The 17748-nt window shown below is 31.8% G+C and overlaps 1 protein-coding gene across 1 annotated transcript; it reads right to left on the minus strand.

Moving 5' to 3' along the window:
• Positions 1–11699: 11699 nt before the first annotated feature.
• LOC115962850 (endochitinase-like) lies at positions 11700–13729 on the minus strand. Its single transcript, XM_031081723.1, has 3 exons — positions 13325–13729; positions 13062–13215; positions 11700–12344 (listed from the first exon to the last, which is right to left on the minus strand). The coding sequence occupies exons 1-3, from the start codon at positions 13707–13709 to the stop codon at positions 11924–11926; spliced, it is 960 nt and encodes a 319-aa protein (XP_030937583.1). The 5' UTR covers positions 13710–13729; the 3' UTR covers positions 11700–11923.
• Positions 13730–17748: the final 4019 nt, after the last annotated feature.

The following is a 17748-nucleotide window of genomic DNA, read 5'->3' on the forward strand; positions in this document are numbered from 1 at the left end:
AGAGAATACAAGGAGAACCCATGCAAAAAGTGACCGATGCCTTATTCTCTCTGAAGGAAGCTACTGCGTCTTTGCGCTTTAGGGTTTTGTAACCAAGTGCTTCTTGATATTCATTATTGATGAAGTGAAGAATTTTGTAGCCAATATCTTCTTCTAGTTGGTGTGTTAGTCACGTACTAGGAGCCGTGCATCTTTGGTTAGTCACGTATTGGGATCCGTGCATCAAAAGGGTGGCGTTCATATATTGAAGAGTTTAGAGGTTCTGAAGCGGTAGAAGGTTTCTGTTGTAAGTTCATCTACGGGGATTATAGAGTTTAGGGACAAAGGTTTTATACTAGATCTGAAACTTCTTTTTACTATAGTAGATTGCTTTTTGGGAAGGTTTCCCCTTAGATTTTTTATTGTGAAACTAGTTTGTTTTATTGGTTTTCCTGGGTTATTATATCTTGTCTTATTACTTTTCCGCTACATGATTTTGACGTGATATTGATGTTTGTTTGTTTTAACAAGTTTTATTCACAATAAATCTAATTAACAACTTGGGTTTAAAACTTGTTAATTCTATCAACCGGGGTCTAAATTTCCCAACACACAATTTATAATTAAAAATGATAATTTAACTAAAAATAAAATTTAAAGTATAGAATAATAGAACCTGATTATTGCAATTTTTCTAAAGCCGTGACCACTTTAAAGTCTAAATTTGCACCCAAAAAAAAAAAAATTATTACATAGTTCAATAAAATTAGTGTCATTATAATACAAATGAGTCGATATGATACACATCAAATTATTAATTGGTATAATAATTTATAATAGTTGATAAAGTGAGCAAAACGTGTTGTCTTATAACTGTGCAGTGCAGCTTGTGCTGTTGTGCGGTGTGCCTGTGCAGTGCAGATGTGAGATGTCCAGCCTGTACTCCTATGGCTAAGAGCATTAGCATTGGAGAATGCTAATGCCATATCTAAGGGAAATTTGGCATTTACAGCCTTAAAATCATCTGCATCAGAGAATTGTAAAGGCAAGTATTGCAAATTTTTTGCAATACTTGCTACAGTGCAATTCTAAAGATAGAATTGCACTGTAGCAGTATTGTAAAAAAAAAAAAAAATTTATCTTTGATTCTCTCTCCTCTGTCTCTCATCTCTCTCATTTTTTCTGTTCTCTTCTCTCTCTTCCTTCTCTGCTCTCCATCTGCTCTCTCGTCTCTGCTCTCCATTTGCTCTCCATCTCTCTCATTTTTTTGAATGGGTTTGCTCCGGTGGCTCTGGTGATGATTTTTTTTGAATGGGTTTGCCCCGATGATGATTTTTTTTTGAATGGGTTTGAATGGGCTTGCTCCGGTGATGATTTTTTTGATCGGTGGCCTGGGTTTCAAATCGGCGGCATGGGTTTCAATAGGTTTGCTTCGGTGATGATTTTTTTTTGAATGGGTTTGAATGGGCTTGCTCCGGTGATGATTTTTTTGATCGGTGGCCTGGGTTTCAAATCGACGGCGTGGGTTTTAGATCGGTGGCTTGGGTTTGCTGATTGGTGGTTTGGGTGGTGGGTGTGGTGGCTGTTGTTGGCTCCAACTAGTTTGATGGTTTGTGTGTGTGTGGCTCTGTTGATGGTTTGTGTTTGTGTGTGTGGCTTTGTTGCTGGTTTGATGTTTGTGTTTATGTTTGTGTGTGTGGGTGTGGTGATGGGTTTGGATAGGTTGATCGGTATGGGTGTGTGTGTGTGTTGTGTGTTGAACCGGTGCTAGAGGTTGAGAGAGAGGAATAAAAATGGCTGTTGGAAAGCCTAGGAAAATGAGATTGAAAAAGAGTTGGAAAGAAATAACAAAGAGAGGTTAAAAAATAATATTTTAATAAAAATAGAGTTTTGGGATGCTGGAGATATTGTAAAATGGTATGGTATAATGATAAAGTGGTGTTTTAGAATGGTAAAATAGAGTAGCATTGAAATTTTTCAATGCTAATGCTCTAAGTGTAAAAGAAAAAAAATGTCCTACCATAGCAGAAAAGGGTCCAATTAAGAGAGGGGCAGAATTTTATATCAATATTTTGTATTAATATTTTCCCAGCTTGTCCTATGTCTAAAAAAACTAGGGCTGGCTTGTGGCTTGTGCATTGAAATAAAAAAACGTGTCCCACTCCCATCAATGGCTTGTGCAGTGAAATAAGAGACGGACAGAAAAGGGTCCTATCATAGTAAAAACGTGTCCCATCAATCAATTGTGTAGTGAAATAAATTGAAAATATATATAATTTAAGTTAAATAATCATCTTTATTTTTGAAAGATAAAGAGGGGAAGAAGATTACCTCTGGCTCTGGTACGCTTCTCCTTTTCAATTTTGAATTTGCTGTGAATCGAAGCGAATCAACAAAGAAAAATTTCAAGTTAGACTGAGTTTATGGAAAAAGATCAAGAATCAAGATGAAGAGGAAGAAAAGAAAGGTAAGAATTAGATGGAGGGGCAGAGAGATAGAGATATGAGAGATTTTTCTTTTGTTTTTTAAATTTATAATCTCTATTTTAGCATATTTCAAGACAATTGCGTTGTGTTATTAATGAATTTTTTTGATATTAATTTTGATTTTACCATATTTCAAGAATGAGTTAATAAATTTGTCTCCTAAAATTTAATTTTGTTAGCTGAAATTTGACTATTTTTGTTTTTTCCCTTTTTAATCTTATGCATTTTAGGATATAATGGGGCATTTTTAATGCATTTTATTGACCAATAAAAGTGCTTAATTTTTTTTTAATTAAAATATATAGATAAATATATTATATATATAATTTTTTTTTACAAGTGGGGGCCTTCTTTTATTTGGGGGCCTTAGACAATTGCATCAATTGTATTATCTATTGAGCTGGCCCTGCCACGAAGTCCCCACTGAATTATATGGGACTTATACTTGGAATCATAAAAACTTACTCCATGTGGTATAGCCATAAATGAAAATACACAAAAAGAATCTAAACAAAAAATAAGAGCATGAATCAATTCTGTTGCAAGATAGCACCTAATAATAAATTATTAGGAATGTTGTGAAATTATTTTGAATTTTTGTTGTGTGATTGTGTCGCTAGCTTTATTGCTATATAATTCCATATACAACAGAATAATAATAAATTCATAATACTAAAATATATAGTTTCATATATAAACACAATCATAATTAATGTCTATTAATAGCTACAATAATTTTCATATTGAGACAATTTTTTTTTTTTAAAGAAAAAGATAAATTTTTTTAATATGTTAAATTTATTCATGCATTGTATGAGTTATCAACTAATAAAGAACAATTATCAAAGATATATGTATGTATGTATGTATGTATGAATGTATGTATAATCATATAATTTTTCATAATTGTTAACATGATTTATAGCGAATGATACATAATAAAAGTGATATTATAGTTGTAGATCCAGGTAAAAGTGATATTATTGTCATAATAAGCACAAAATATTGTCTTATGCCAAAAGCCATGTCTTATTAGAGTAACAATGCATTTGGTTGGGATGAAAATTGGGGGGGGATAGAAAATAAGGAAAATATTTTCTGCACCGAGCTTATGGGTATATAAACTCGGCCCATATGAAAATTTCCCATAAAGATAAGAGAACGTGAGAGCCGGCTCTAGATTTAGGCGAGTTAGGTGACTGCCTAAGGCCTCCAAGTGAAAGAAGATCCCTAAATTTTAACCAATTAGGTTAGTTATTTGATTAAAAAAAAAAAAAGTTCTATAAAATGTATTAATTAAACCCCAAATTATAACCAATAAATAAATTTTAAAAAATTAGGAAAGAAGGCCTAATGTAGGAGGTAATAAATTACACCCAAAATATTAACATGTTTTAAAAAAGGATTAATTCTTTTTGCGGACTAGGAGAGCAAAGTCGTCGAGGATAAATCACGACTACAGTATCTCTTGTCGTACCCTGTTTTAGGAAAAATCAAATCAAGAATTATTTTATGAAATGAATTGAACGAGTTATAAATCTAAATTATTAAAGTTTTATTTTTTGTTTTTGAATGAACTTTTTGTTAAATATTTTTTTCATTTATTGTTGTTTGCCCTAATCTTGTTCTTGTTTAGGTTATTTTTACTGTTATTTGGGCTAATGTTATTTTTTATTTATTTATTTTTAAAAAAAGAGTAAAGGATTATGTTTCATAGGCCTATATTATTTTTATGAGTAATGCTAGGAACATAACAAAATTTCACAACATTCCTAAACTAGCATACCAAAAACTATAAATTAGAGACTGTGGTGTGCTAATTTAAAAATATTGTGTCCCTATAGCTAGGATCCCTCTTATTTTTGTTGTTAGAGTGTTCAATATTTTTTTAGGGTAGAAAAAACAAGTTATTTTAAAATTAATTAATTAATTATATATATAATACCAATACATTTGAGCGCCTTTAAGAGGTTGTCAATAGTTGGCTTAGGGGACTAAGCATAGTTGTTAAAACATGAATTATATCATGAATTGATTATTTATTTATTTTTGTATCATGTAATGTAAGATACACAAACAATTAATAAAATTTACTAAAATAAATTATTAATATACATATATAAAGGGTATGTTTATTATAAATTCATAATGTATTCAACTAATGACTAATTTAATATCACTTATGTAATAATATTTAACAAGCTAACTAAATAATTCAAATTAACATGTGTTCATATACATATTCGAATTAATTAAACTAAAAATGATAATAAATAAAAAATAACCCAAAATAATAATTTATTTTAATAATATTCATCATCTTGCATAGGGGTGTCCAACCCACCCGCCCGAATCGATCCATAACCACTTGATCCGACTACTCTGACAGTCAGACTCAGGTCCCAACATCAAAAACCCGACTCCAGCAGGTCGATTTCAGATCTTCTCCTCTAAAACCCATGAAAACAAACCCACCCGAAGACCATCAACTTCGGAAATTTTTCCAAATTTTCGACCACATTTTTAGCTAAATTCGACAATTTGTGGCATGATATGCACCAGATTAGGTCGAATCCAACAATTTTTCCGCATGATTTGGTAAAATTCTAGCCAGATCCAACGAGATCTCACTGGATCTTGGATGGATTTGGCAAGTTCTAGTGAGATCTCACTGCGTTTCGGCAGATTCTGGCTATTTTCAGTTTCACTCGAAACCGACAACCCAGATCGACAACCTCGTTACTGTTACGGGTCAGTTTTGGGTTGGGAAACTACCTACCCGATCATCACGTTCATCATTTTGCAAATTTATTTATTCATTAAAATTTTCTTTATCATCGTCGACATTTACTATCTCTTCTTGTTCTTTTATTTTAATAATTTTTTTAATATTTCTTCTTGGCATTCTAGCCTCTTAGACTTATAATAATAATGAAAAAAAATGAAAAAAATAATTTTATTGTCAGTTAATACATTATTCATAGTATAGAAAAGAAATTTGCAAATATAAAGTGGTGGGCAAAAAAAACTTATGTACATGTTATTTTATTGGGCTAAATTAAGTAACCTAATAATTTTGTATTAAAAAAGTTTAACAACTTATTGGATTTAAATAAAAGCACAAATTTTAACCCAAAAAAAACCTCATTTTGAAGCACATGTCTATGTATTGTACAATACGATACCATTGCTATGATATATACTACTATATCATATGATTCATGAGTACTTACGATACACCCTTAAAATATAAAACTTTTTATATATCATACGAAATTGACAACTATGTTTGAGTATGCAAGTTAAAATGCTGAAAGGAAAGAGATACATGGAGCACAATCATTTAGATGGAAAACCACTTGATTTTGTGGTGAAAAACCATGGTGGAGCAATTGTTGAATCCATTGGTCCTAAGAATGATTTTATTTTTTATTTTTATTTTTTTATGAGAAAAATGCTGAGAATGATTTTATAAAGCAAAATGAGATTGTTTTGTAGCTATAATTACATACATCATAGGCCTTTTTTGAATATATATAATTTTTGTTTCTATTGCAGTTAGTTATATGTAACTAGCTACTTTGGTGTGGTTTGCTCCTTTTTTTTTTTTTTTTTTCTCTCTCTCTCTCTCTCTCTCTCTCTCTCTCTACAAAAGAAACAAAAATTCTGAATTTCAACCATCTATAACTTGAATGAAACTTACAAAATACACATTTGTATTTGAGAAGAGTTTATTAGCCAAAAAAACTCTCATATATAACCACCCCTAAAGGGAGAAAGGACGAACACATGCATCAAATTTTTAGTATTTTTTTTTTATGTAGTTTTATTTTTCCATCAACATTAGGTTATCAACTTCCAAAATTAAAACATAATTCTTAATCCTTTATAGTCAGCATAAATATTAGGGCAACATTATGCTCTACTGAATCTCTTTTTGCACTTGATAATGTTCTCTTGAAGAGCCCCACCATCAAACCCACTTATTATATCCTCCATTTAAGAAAAGAACATGTGCATGATCATTCCGAAGCCAATTCTTTCATAATACTATTTGTATTCTTTTAGGATCAACATATTGCAAAAGAATATAGAGAAAATTAGTAAATAATTATAGGGCAAACATGTCAGGCCGCTAGAAAAGGGTGTCTAGACTTCCATTTTCATACAACTTTTTAGCCATTACAAAAAGAAAATCAATTCTGAACAATTATTTGGAGAAACCATGCAGATTAACTCTAGATAAAATCAAATAATCTATGAAGAACAACATGATTTAGGTGATATATCTGATACTCTGACAACACATATATCTTGATATATCTGATACTTTGATAACACATATTGTAAGGACTATGATATGAACTTAAGCCCACCAAGAATAGTGGATGATAGCCCAAGAAGCTCAAAACAATATATTTGTTAAAGAATGAGTTTTACAAGAAAACTTCCTAGCAAGTTAAGTATGGGCCAAAACGAATAGGATTCATGCCAATAAGGCTGAAGAATACGAATTATTAGAAATGACGCTCCTCGGTTAAGTCCGAGAATGAGATGTTCTTATATTTAATCAAATTTATCTGAATACAGTGTGTTCTCCTTTTTTTCTTCCCTCCTAGATTAAATGCCCCATTTTTGTGGTGGCCATTCCCTTATATATATAGCCCCTCACTTCTCTATCTCAGCCCTCCACCTATTGATTTCTTAAGAAATCCTCTGGATGCTTGTCCTATCAAGATCTCCTGGAAACTTTGTGAGGAGATATGAGTTGGGATGACACTGATCATGTGTCATTTATCCATAAATGGGGCCAATTCATTTGGTGCAGTGCATTTAATGTGGTGGTAACAACCTTCTTCTCAGATATTTCTTCTTTTGTTGTTGGTCCAGCTCTACTACTTTCCATGAAGCTTATCTTCCCAAAATGTCCCTAAAGCCCTTCCGAGGTGGCTCGACTCCTCGGGAGCCTCAGTTGCTTCGTCTCTCTCCCCCTTTCTCCTTGGCCCGCTATCTTGGGCCCATACAAACCCTTCAACCATCCATGAGTGTTCTCTTGTCCTCAGGTGTGACCCATAACCCAATGAACGTGCTCGGCTTGCCTGTCCTCACACAATTAAAATCAAATAATTATATATGTATAGCTAAAATTTTTGATACCACCAATGCAGATGCTCTTAGGGAGAGGTACATAAGTCTTGACTACAATAAAGCCAAACAATAAACATTTTTCATAATAATAGAAAATAAAAGAGAATTATTTATTGAAGATGAGGAAAAATCCATTAGTTAGAAATTTAAAATATTGGTTGCTCAATACTATTCCTATCATTGTTACAATCCTAGCTTTTTTTTCTTTTTTGGGCTGAAAATTACAATCCAAGCTTGTTTAGTGAATCCAACGCCTTGCGACAAAAGTAAAGATAATATCAATAGACACTTCTTGTAATCATTGTGGTTAATTAATAGTAATCACATTGTGAAGATTAATTTCTTTAATGACTGAAATTAATTTTTTTTCCCTTTGTATGATTGTAAGTACAACCTCTTGGCTTCTTGCAGAATTCTTTTTTTTTTTTTTAACGATAAAACCCATGTCTGAGCTTCCTAGTGAGAGGTATGTAATACTGCAAAAATCATGCCTTCTATAATTTTTTCCCTTTCTGGGAAGCAAAGAGTTGATGATATACATTGGAAAAGAGGATTTCTGAATCAATATTTCTTACCACATGGAGGACCACTCTTTTGTTGCTAGAAGTTTCCTGATGTCAAAGTCTTCTGGAATACAATTAAAGAAGCTGCAATTGTAACACTTTGAGCTACATATCTTAAAAAGCGACCTAATTAGTTACTTTGCTTGGTGTGGTACATCTGTGCAGTTTAGCTTTCTAATGCTCCTACCTTGACAGTAAAACGCCTTGTAGGGACACATGCGCCCTTTGGGAGAAATGCACAAAACACAGGCACCATCAGGCTTTTATAGATAAAATTGTGAGTTTATAGAGGAATGTCTTAATTACAAACCAAAGGTTAATTGGTTATACAGCATGACATCCATAACATGCAAAGAAAAGGCACCACTGGAATTATATTAGCAAATAAGATGCAGCTAACCAACTAAAAAATTCAACCACAACAAAACTGTTTCAAAGCAAAGAAATAACAAAATGCTAGATAACATCATAAAGAATGGTGATCCATGATTCTACATACACAAAATTCACAGCCAAAAAGAACCATATATGACCAAATTTATTGAAAACCATGGAAACCCAAAAACTCTTATCAACTACATAAACATCAAAAATCACATGAAGCACAATGGTCCTGCAATATGACAATCATGCAGATTACAAATCCTTCAAAAGATTGAACTTTAGCACCTTAATAAACCAACAAAAAATGAACCCAAATACTTAGATGTTACAACTTTCAAATGGTAAAAAAAAATTAAAGAATCAAAACTCAAATTATTGAAACAAAAGAAAACAAAAAATATAAGAGAAAATGAGGGTTACCATTGAAAGAAGAATCCATGGCCATAGCTCTTGAAAATAAAGAAACCAATTAGCCTAGCACATCACCACAAAAAACCCAACTTATCTGAACCTGAAAAAGAGATGGAAATCCTCCTCAAGATACCCCCACATAGAATAGGAGAACCAAAGACCGGATTACGAATCCAAGTTTCACGTGTTTATGCACAAGCCTATATTAAAGAAGAATTATGGAACTTTTACTACATCACCTATGCCTCGTTCTTCCTCTTTGGAATGCATTGGCCAAGGATCTCCTTTTGTGTTTTTTCCCCCTATATCAATTTCACATGCCCAAAAAAAAAAAAAAAATCAAAAATCAAATTGAAGTTTATATGATTTCGCAAAACATTATTTCACTAATCCAATCAATCCTTCCACCAAAGGAAAGATGGAATCGAATTCATCTACCTTTCTGATTTGCAGAATTTTTCTCTAGTGAACGACGGAGGAATAAATGCATTGCTAGTTTTTATGAAACAAAATCCTATTATCCTTTGGTCACAACCTCCAATCAAAACTCATAAAAACGACCACCACACTCAAAAAATTAAAACCTTGCGAACTCTTCAACCACAAAGTCCCCATAGAATTTAGGACCTAAACTTGGAATCATAAAAACTTATTCCATGTGGTACAACTATAAATGAAATTATACAAAAAAGAAACAAACGAAAAATAAGAACATGAATTAATTAAATTTGTTGCAAGATAGCTCCTAACATGAATGAGGTTGTTGTTGTTGCAAGAAGAGAGAGAGAGAGGAGAGATAGAGCTCTTTGAGGAAAATAGAAAAATAGAAAAGAGAAGAAAATATATCTTATATCAATTTGACAACAAATGATGTTTCTGACAGCTAAAAACTATTTGATTTTTTCTCAATATGAAAATCATTTTAATTTTGGCTTTGTCCACAAAATCTCTATAAATTTTGTTCTTCTTAATCTCATGTTCCTTTATATTTAGATTAGGCCAGATATTTCTTTCAACAGCTTATTAGTTATTTTTATTAGAAGAATATTGGACATATAATGATATAATAAATAAAAACATTCCTTGATTTGTAGATGATGATAAAATCAACTATGTAATATTTGACTTGTCTGTGCCTGAATATTATCAAAACTAGACTCCACAATAAAAAAAAATAATAATATTGTTAGGTTTTTAGACCCCTTGTCACAATATGTTTAACCTAATATTAAACTAAATTGATTAACAAGATTGTTATTCAGGATTAGGTTAAACACAAATAAACATAAAACGGAAAATATAAAGAACACAAAGAGCTGATGACCTAGGAAAATTAAACCGGTAAAAAACTTGAGGAGGATTTGACCTAACTATCCTTAAGCTAAAAACAGATCCACTATGAAAGAATTGAAGTTTTACAAAAGGGCTTAGATCACTAACATTCTAATGCTACCTCGAGTAGAAAACTTGCTATCAAAACCACGTGCTAACTCCGAATCCACAAACTATTTTCTTGAATTTGCTACAGCACAAGTTCTCCTATTTATGACTTTGAGACACCTCTCAAAGGTTTTGTTGTTCTTTGAAGGTTCTTTATGCAGCAATTGAACCACCACCAAATCTTGATATTGGTAGAGCTTTTCATGTGTTCTAAGGTAAACACCTCTTAAATCTCACACAAGAGCAAATACACAACTATTCAAAGACTTCTAAAACATGGTTAGGATTTTTACTTTTAGGAGTAAAACACTTAACCCTACACGTTTATTGGGCTTGGGCTACGTTTGAAACTTTTTTGTAGAATTCTGGAACTGTGTGTTTCGATTGATCGAGCCTTGCAGTTTTACACAATAAATTCCTGCAAAACACTCGATTCAAACTTATACTTAAACAAACTTTGAGCAAGCCTAAATCTAGACTCATTGTTTTGATCATGGTTTGCTAATATATACAAAATGAAGTTCCAATACATTTAGTTCCTAAAGTTTTAAAACCTAACAAATATTTTTAACGCATTCTTTGATTTTATAAACTTAAGTGAAATTATTACAAAATTTAGTAAAAAAATTAATCAATAATGATTTTTGGAATTTAAAAGAACATCAAATTTCATTTTAATAGATGATTAAGTTGACATGCTTTAAGAAATAATTATTTTGCATCTTTTCTTTTATTTATATTATGTTAATCTATTGTATAGATATTAATTTTCATTTTCCTTTATTAATTGATTTTTTATTACCATTATATTTGTTATTTTTCAATGGTTAAATATTTGTATTAAAGTGACATTTAAATATAATTGTTCATCGTTTCTTTCTTAAAACTAATTCATTAGAACGTAAATATTTTATTTTCACTAAAATTAAGAGCTTATTAATGTTTGAAAGTATTTTTTTTTTTTAAAATTCAATAAACTAATCCATGATGATCAAATTACTAATTTTTTTATTTACTAAAAAAGTATGTATATTTTTTTTTGTTTTGTTTTGGGAAGAGGTATGTATAAGTTTATTTCAAACAATCAAAGTTTATTTTCCAGCAACGTAAATGTCAAAATCTAGGGAATGTTATTTCCTTTTGTGTTTTAAACTTTTAAGAATTTAAAATTGATTTGAAATTCGCAACAATATAGAGATATATGATAAATAAATCTATATTGATGGCTACAATCCATAATTACTAAACTATAGAAGCAATAATTATGAAAAGAAAGAAGAGAAAAAAGAGCTTGAACATAAATACTGAAACATAACATATCATAAAACGTTGATTACATTACATGCAGGAGAACATGAAGTCCTTCCACTGAATTTTACAACACCAAAACCTAGTAAACAGAAGCTCCTAGGTAGGTTCATTTATTTAATTAGATAGATAAGTCAATGATTAATACAGTTGATAATCATTGATTGCCTTCTTAGGCTATTTATAATATGATCCCACAGATCTCTATTCCATGAAGATCTTATAGATAGCTTTGTAGATCTTTGAGACGGGAGAGCTTCCATAAGGCTTCTGGTTGTAACAGTCAAGGTTTTCACCATAGGTCACCCCAATTAAGTCGCAGAAAGTCTCGTAGAAGCCAATCCGCTTCGCGACTCGTTCATCATATCCAAGTCCGCATTCATTTTCACCGTCGATGATATTTGTAGTGAGACCAAAGCCTGCCACTCGCCCTGCTTGCACGTCGTCTGAGTTTGGCACCCATTGGTTGGTCATGACACTGTGGCATGAGGGTTTTTCTAAATGGCAATTCATCCAATACCACAATGCAGACTTGAAAGACATGACTGAGTCCTTTGCAAGCTCATCTGGGTCGAATAGTAGTGCATGATCCAAATCTAATCCAGCTGGACCATAGTAGGTGTTGCTGCAATTACACCATATATATTCAAAGCCAATATCTTCAATTAATGTTCTACGCAAAACTCATAGAATATGAGATTTCAAAGTCAAGCCGAAAGTACAGACCAAATGTATAGGACGAGGCTGTAAATTACACTTACCTTGATAATCTTTCACATTATTAACCATATAAGATTTCGTTTGCAAGAACATTATAATATAATAATATTCCAGTAATTCTAATTTTTCTATCGGAGAATTAAATTTCAAATCTTCATTCCACACTTATTTTAACATTAAATTATCAAAATATAATAATAATGATTGACTTAATTTTCCACCTCTTTTAGACATTGGGTTTTAGTGTGATAACAAGTGTCTTTCACCAAAGGTAATAGGTCATAGGTTTGAGTCCGAGAGTTAGCTTCTTCAAACGTATGAGTTTGTACAGTAATCAATATGAATAATGGTATAACATTCTAAGATATATTGTCCAATGTCGTCTCAAATTTTTTTTTTTTTGGAAGCCAGTGTTGGCTCATTTCTATCCCTTTCATGTAATGAAGAAATATATAAAATAAAGTAGGTCTTGATTCACACAAAAGGGATGGTAAAAAAAAAAAAAGTACTAGAGCTTTCAACGATTGCACTCTTTTTCTGAAGTAAGTAGATTTAATTTAATAAATAAATAAATATAGGAAAAAAGAACTGAAAGGTGTATATAGAGCAAATGATGTCTTACTATCGCAGTTGAATGGGACCTCGGCCGTAATACTGTTCACCCTCTACACATGGCCAATTTGTACTTTCAACACAATAATTATCCAAGGTGGCGTTTTGTTCTTTAATGTAGCAATAACCCCATGAATAGGGATCCTCTGAATCTTCTTGCCCACCTGTGTGCATCACTATTGTTGTTATATATGTTGCATTTGGTACTTAAATGCACAACATAAAGTAAAATAAAATAAAACTTCAAAAAAGAAAGCCGGAAAATTAATTAACCTGCAGTAGCATACGCAGTTTGAGCCAAAAAGGCTGCAATTTCTCTCTTACGGGTGTCATTGTCGCCAGTTCTTCCAAAACCTCCAAAATGAACAGCTGCCTCCATAAACGCATCATAGACGTAGAAGGTGGACGTGTTACACGAAGCATCAGAGCGGTGCCTAAACATTTCATCAAACGTGGTCTGGTTAATGAGATTGCTGATATTACCAGGTAGATGGCAATTGCTCACGCAGTCCACGCCGCAGTGAGCCTCATCGTATCCACAGGAGCCATATTTGCTGCAACATGCCCCATTGATGCATGGGCTTTCACTTGAACATTGCTGTGCTAGGGCCCCAGAAGAGGAGAGAAAAACGAAGACTAAGAGTACCCAGAACCTCATTTTGCTTATTTGTGTTGTGTTTGCGTAGATGTGAGGCTGGTGAGCCTAGTATAAATAGGAGATTCGGAAGACAAAAAGACAAACAAATAAATATAAAGTTCAAAGCAAAAGGAGGCAGCATCTCTAATCTGCGGAGTAGGTTTGGTTGCAATGCTTTCAACGCACTGAATCTGTTGGTATGGAAACATGTGTTAAACACTTGCCATGCGTCCACATTTCAACTGGTATAATGCACAAGTGAACTGAACACAATCCGTACAATAAACATCAAAGAAATATGTTAACAAGTAATTAAATCATGTGAATCCTACTGTATTGAGAAGTAATAATAGCTAATAAACAAATTCCTCGTTAATTTACTGAATGCACTTCAGTACTACTCATTAATTGAACCCAACATTAAAGGAACAATTGCATAAATGTACTTGTTAAACATTTATTTCACTTTACATTCCATCAATTGGTATATGTCATTCTGTCAATTGATATATGTCATGTGTATTTTTTTCTTATATGTCATCTAGTTTTTTTCTTATTAGAACTTTGATTATTTTATAAGGAAATAAAAAAGAATGTATGGTAAACTATGATTTGACGAAGTATAAAATGAAGAGTATTGATTATCATACACTCATTAGTGCGTTCATCGTTCATACATACTAATTTTGAATATGATGTGTACAGAGTGTATACTATTGAGTGTAAAACGAGATTTTTCCTAAAATGAAACATACAAAAAATAGGACAAAAAATTTATATTCATCTGCCAAACTACTTGATGGAATCATTAATTAATAATGAACCAAAGCCACTCGCAAGTTTTTATTTTTTGGTTAGGTTTCTTTATACATTTTCCCCCCTTTGTGGATAAACTCAAATTTCATTAAGAACTAAAAGATGTAGCAACAAGGTCTGTCTTCCAAATTTCCTTAGCAGACTCTCAAATTTCATGCTAAATTTGCTACGCGTTTGACTCTGTTCCAACCATTCTCTTCAAGTTTGAGATTTTCCTTGAAAAATTCTTTCAGATCTTTGTTTGCTACTTTGCTTTTAACTTGTTTGTTTGTTTTTGCCTATACTAGTGCTGGCATGTTGCCATTAATTTAGGTCTTTATGTGAGCTTGGGAGAGTGAAAGAGTGAAATATGTTGTCCACACCTGCCGAATAAAAGGTCTTGAACAAAGCACACCACCACCCCCCCGGGGGGCGTTTTTTTCAAGCGAGAAATATGTGGCTGGCCGTTTACTTCGATAGAAAGAAAATTTTCAAAATTAAAATTGATAAAATCTTATTTAAGATCAACAATTTCACCCAAAAAAAAAAATGGTTTAGCCATATTATTTATTGAAAACAAAATGTTACATCATCTAAAATAAAGAGAAGAATAGATTTTATTATTTTAAGTAAAAAAATTTATTTAAGTATTATTTGAAAGATATAAATGACTTTATTTTAATTCTTGTCTTTGGCCATAAAATGCATAGAACGATCTTGATCATGATAATGAAGGGTAAGAAGAAAAAGTCATTGTGTACATAATACATTATTTAAAACGTGCCAATTTAAATAATAATATTTTTTTGAAAAAATGTTATGTTTACAATATTTTTACAATACTTATACAACAAATTTTAAGTGGAAACTTGTTGTCAGTTGTTATTAGTGGGTAAAAAAATAATTTCATTGATTAATTCAAAGTAAAATTAATAACAACTTACCATCTAAAATTTATTGAAAAATTATTGTAAAAGCATTATGGATGATCACTTTCCTCTATATCTTTTGACTTTAGCAAAAGAAAATTTTAATGTTCACTTTTCTCTCTATCTTTTGACTTTAGCAAAGAAAAACTTAAAGTGTATTACATCTTAAAACGAGGCTGTCTTTATTTATTTATTTATTTTTGGCTGAAGTTTAAAACGAGGCTGTCAATTTAGGCAATTGGCCCCATTGCATAATTGCCTTCTTCCCTAAGTCCAAATAGTGCCATTATTTTGTAAAGATACTCTGTTATCTATTTGATAACAAGCTAGCCCAAAGGATGGTAAGGATAGTACGTTATAATAACAAGATATTGTGGTACTTTTACCACCAAAAAAAAAAAAAAAAATGATATTGTGGTTCGTTAATGATAATTAGCAACAATAATAAGAATAATATAGAGGTGTGATAAAATGGTGTCCATGAAGTGATTTGAACTGAATCTAAAAATTTAAAATAATTTATTTAATGTCATTTCAAATATGGCCAAACTCGAAATCACAAAGTTAAAATATGTTTTCAATTTGGTCCCATAGTCCTTGTTTTTGTCACTTTTAGTAATTTTTTTTTTTAATAATTTTTTATTTAAAAGTGAAAATAAAGTCTCATCTATTTTGGGACGAGAAACTACACCCTGTTTCGGGTGTATGTTTCCTCTATCTCACAAGTTGGTGGGACCCTCAGCTGGTAGGTCCCACCAGCTGTGAGATAGGAGAAACATACACCTGAAACAGGATGAAGTTTCTCATTTTGGGTCATGTGCTAGATAGTAGTTTTCAATTATGTAATTATCCTAATTTGGTTGTTTTTGGTAAAATTTATTATTTTTGACACCTAATTTCCTGATTACTGTAAATTATGGTTTGTTATACGTTTTCCTAGTTGCCCTAGGATTTCTTTTCAGTATTTAAAAAAAATTGTTGCCTCTAAGACAAATTAGATTTATAAAAATTCAAAGTTTCTTCTCAATTTTCTATGATTGATTCCAAATCTTGCGGATTTAAGGAACCCATTGTGAATTTAAGGTTATTTTCCTAAAACAAACATTTTTTGTTTCTTGTAGGTATTTTGCTGCATTAGTTTCCTAAGGGAAATGCATAAATAATATAACCTTTCAAAAATAAAAAAATGTACTAAAACTCTAACTAAATTAATATATTAAAAAAAATATCTATTAAGTAATAACAAAATATAAATAAAATAAAATATATTAAATTGTTCTTGTGGGGTATTTTTACCCCGCAAACTTATTGTCCTCTTTGGGGAGCCAAATTCGCAAGGTTTTGTTTCTCGGCCCTGAGTATGGAAGTCCAGGATTTTCACCTCAGGCCAAGGGCTTGCCTTGTAGCCATTTTGGCTTGACACCTTTGTCCCGCATGCAGAGTAATGGTACACTCATGGTTGCTCCAAGGGCTTATAAGCCATGAGTGGGGTGCGTCTCCAACTGATGTGAGACAAAGGTGTCAAGCCAAAATGGTTACAAGGCAAGTCCTTGGCCTGAGGTGAAAATCCTGGACTTACATACTCGGGGCCGAGAAACAAAACCTTGCGGGTTTGGCTCCCCAAAGAGGACAATAAGCTTGCGGGGTAAAAATACACCACAGTTCTAATACATTTTTGCTCAATCATTTTGTGATCTATCAAAATGTAACTCGATAGTTTTTTAAATCTCACAATTATCTATGATTGATTTTGTACAAAGTGTTGTAAAAAATTTCTTTTTAATGTACAAAATAATAGAATCTATAAAAAAAAAATCATTTTTATTTTGTCGTGTAGCCTAATTTTGACTTTTGACATTATTCATGACTATAGATGATAGTTTCATAATTGCAATAAAAACTATAAAAGTATAAGCAACTACAATCAGAAAGGTTCTTTTTTTTATTTATTTTTTATTTTTTTTATTTATTATTTTTTTTTTAAATGAGAATAAATAATGAGAGTTGTACCCCTTCAATAGTAATTTTAATCCTAGAAATTTTTTATGACTCCATCCTAAATCCATTACTACCATATTATTCAATTAATATCATACAGCTTGAACTCGACTCCAATGTTGTGGTACATTGGTTAATAGATCACAATGTCACTTATCCTCCTAATATGCTACCTTTAATTTGTGATTGTAGGAATCTCATGGACTGGGGCTGGGAGGTTTGGGTGCTTCACGTGTATCGTGAAGCTAATGCTTGTGCGGATGTGTTGGCGAAGCGGGGGACTCACCAACAACACATTTTGTCTGTGTATGGGTCCTGTCCCAGTTTTGTATGTGTGC

The sequence above is a fragment of the Quercus lobata genome, chromosome 10 (assembly GCF_001633185.2).
Source record: "Quercus lobata isolate SW786 chromosome 10, ValleyOak3.0 Primary Assembly, whole genome shotgun sequence".
In the NCBI taxonomy this organism is placed as follows: domain Eukaryota; kingdom Viridiplantae; phylum Streptophyta; class Magnoliopsida; order Fagales; family Fagaceae; genus Quercus; species Quercus lobata.

Coding starts and splice junctions, on each gene's coding strand:
- LOC115962850 (XM_031081723.1), bottom strand. CDS start 13,709: ATGAGGTTCTGGGTACTCTTAGTCTTCGTTTTTCTCTCCTCTTCTGGG. Junction 13,216..13,324: donor AACTGCGTATGCTACTGCAG/GTTAATTAATTT, acceptor TGATGCACACAG/GTGGGCAAGAAGATTCAGAG. Junction 12,345..13,061: donor GGTCCCATTCAACTGCGATA/GTAAGACATCAT, acceptor GTGTAATTGCAG/CAACACCTACTATGGTCCAG.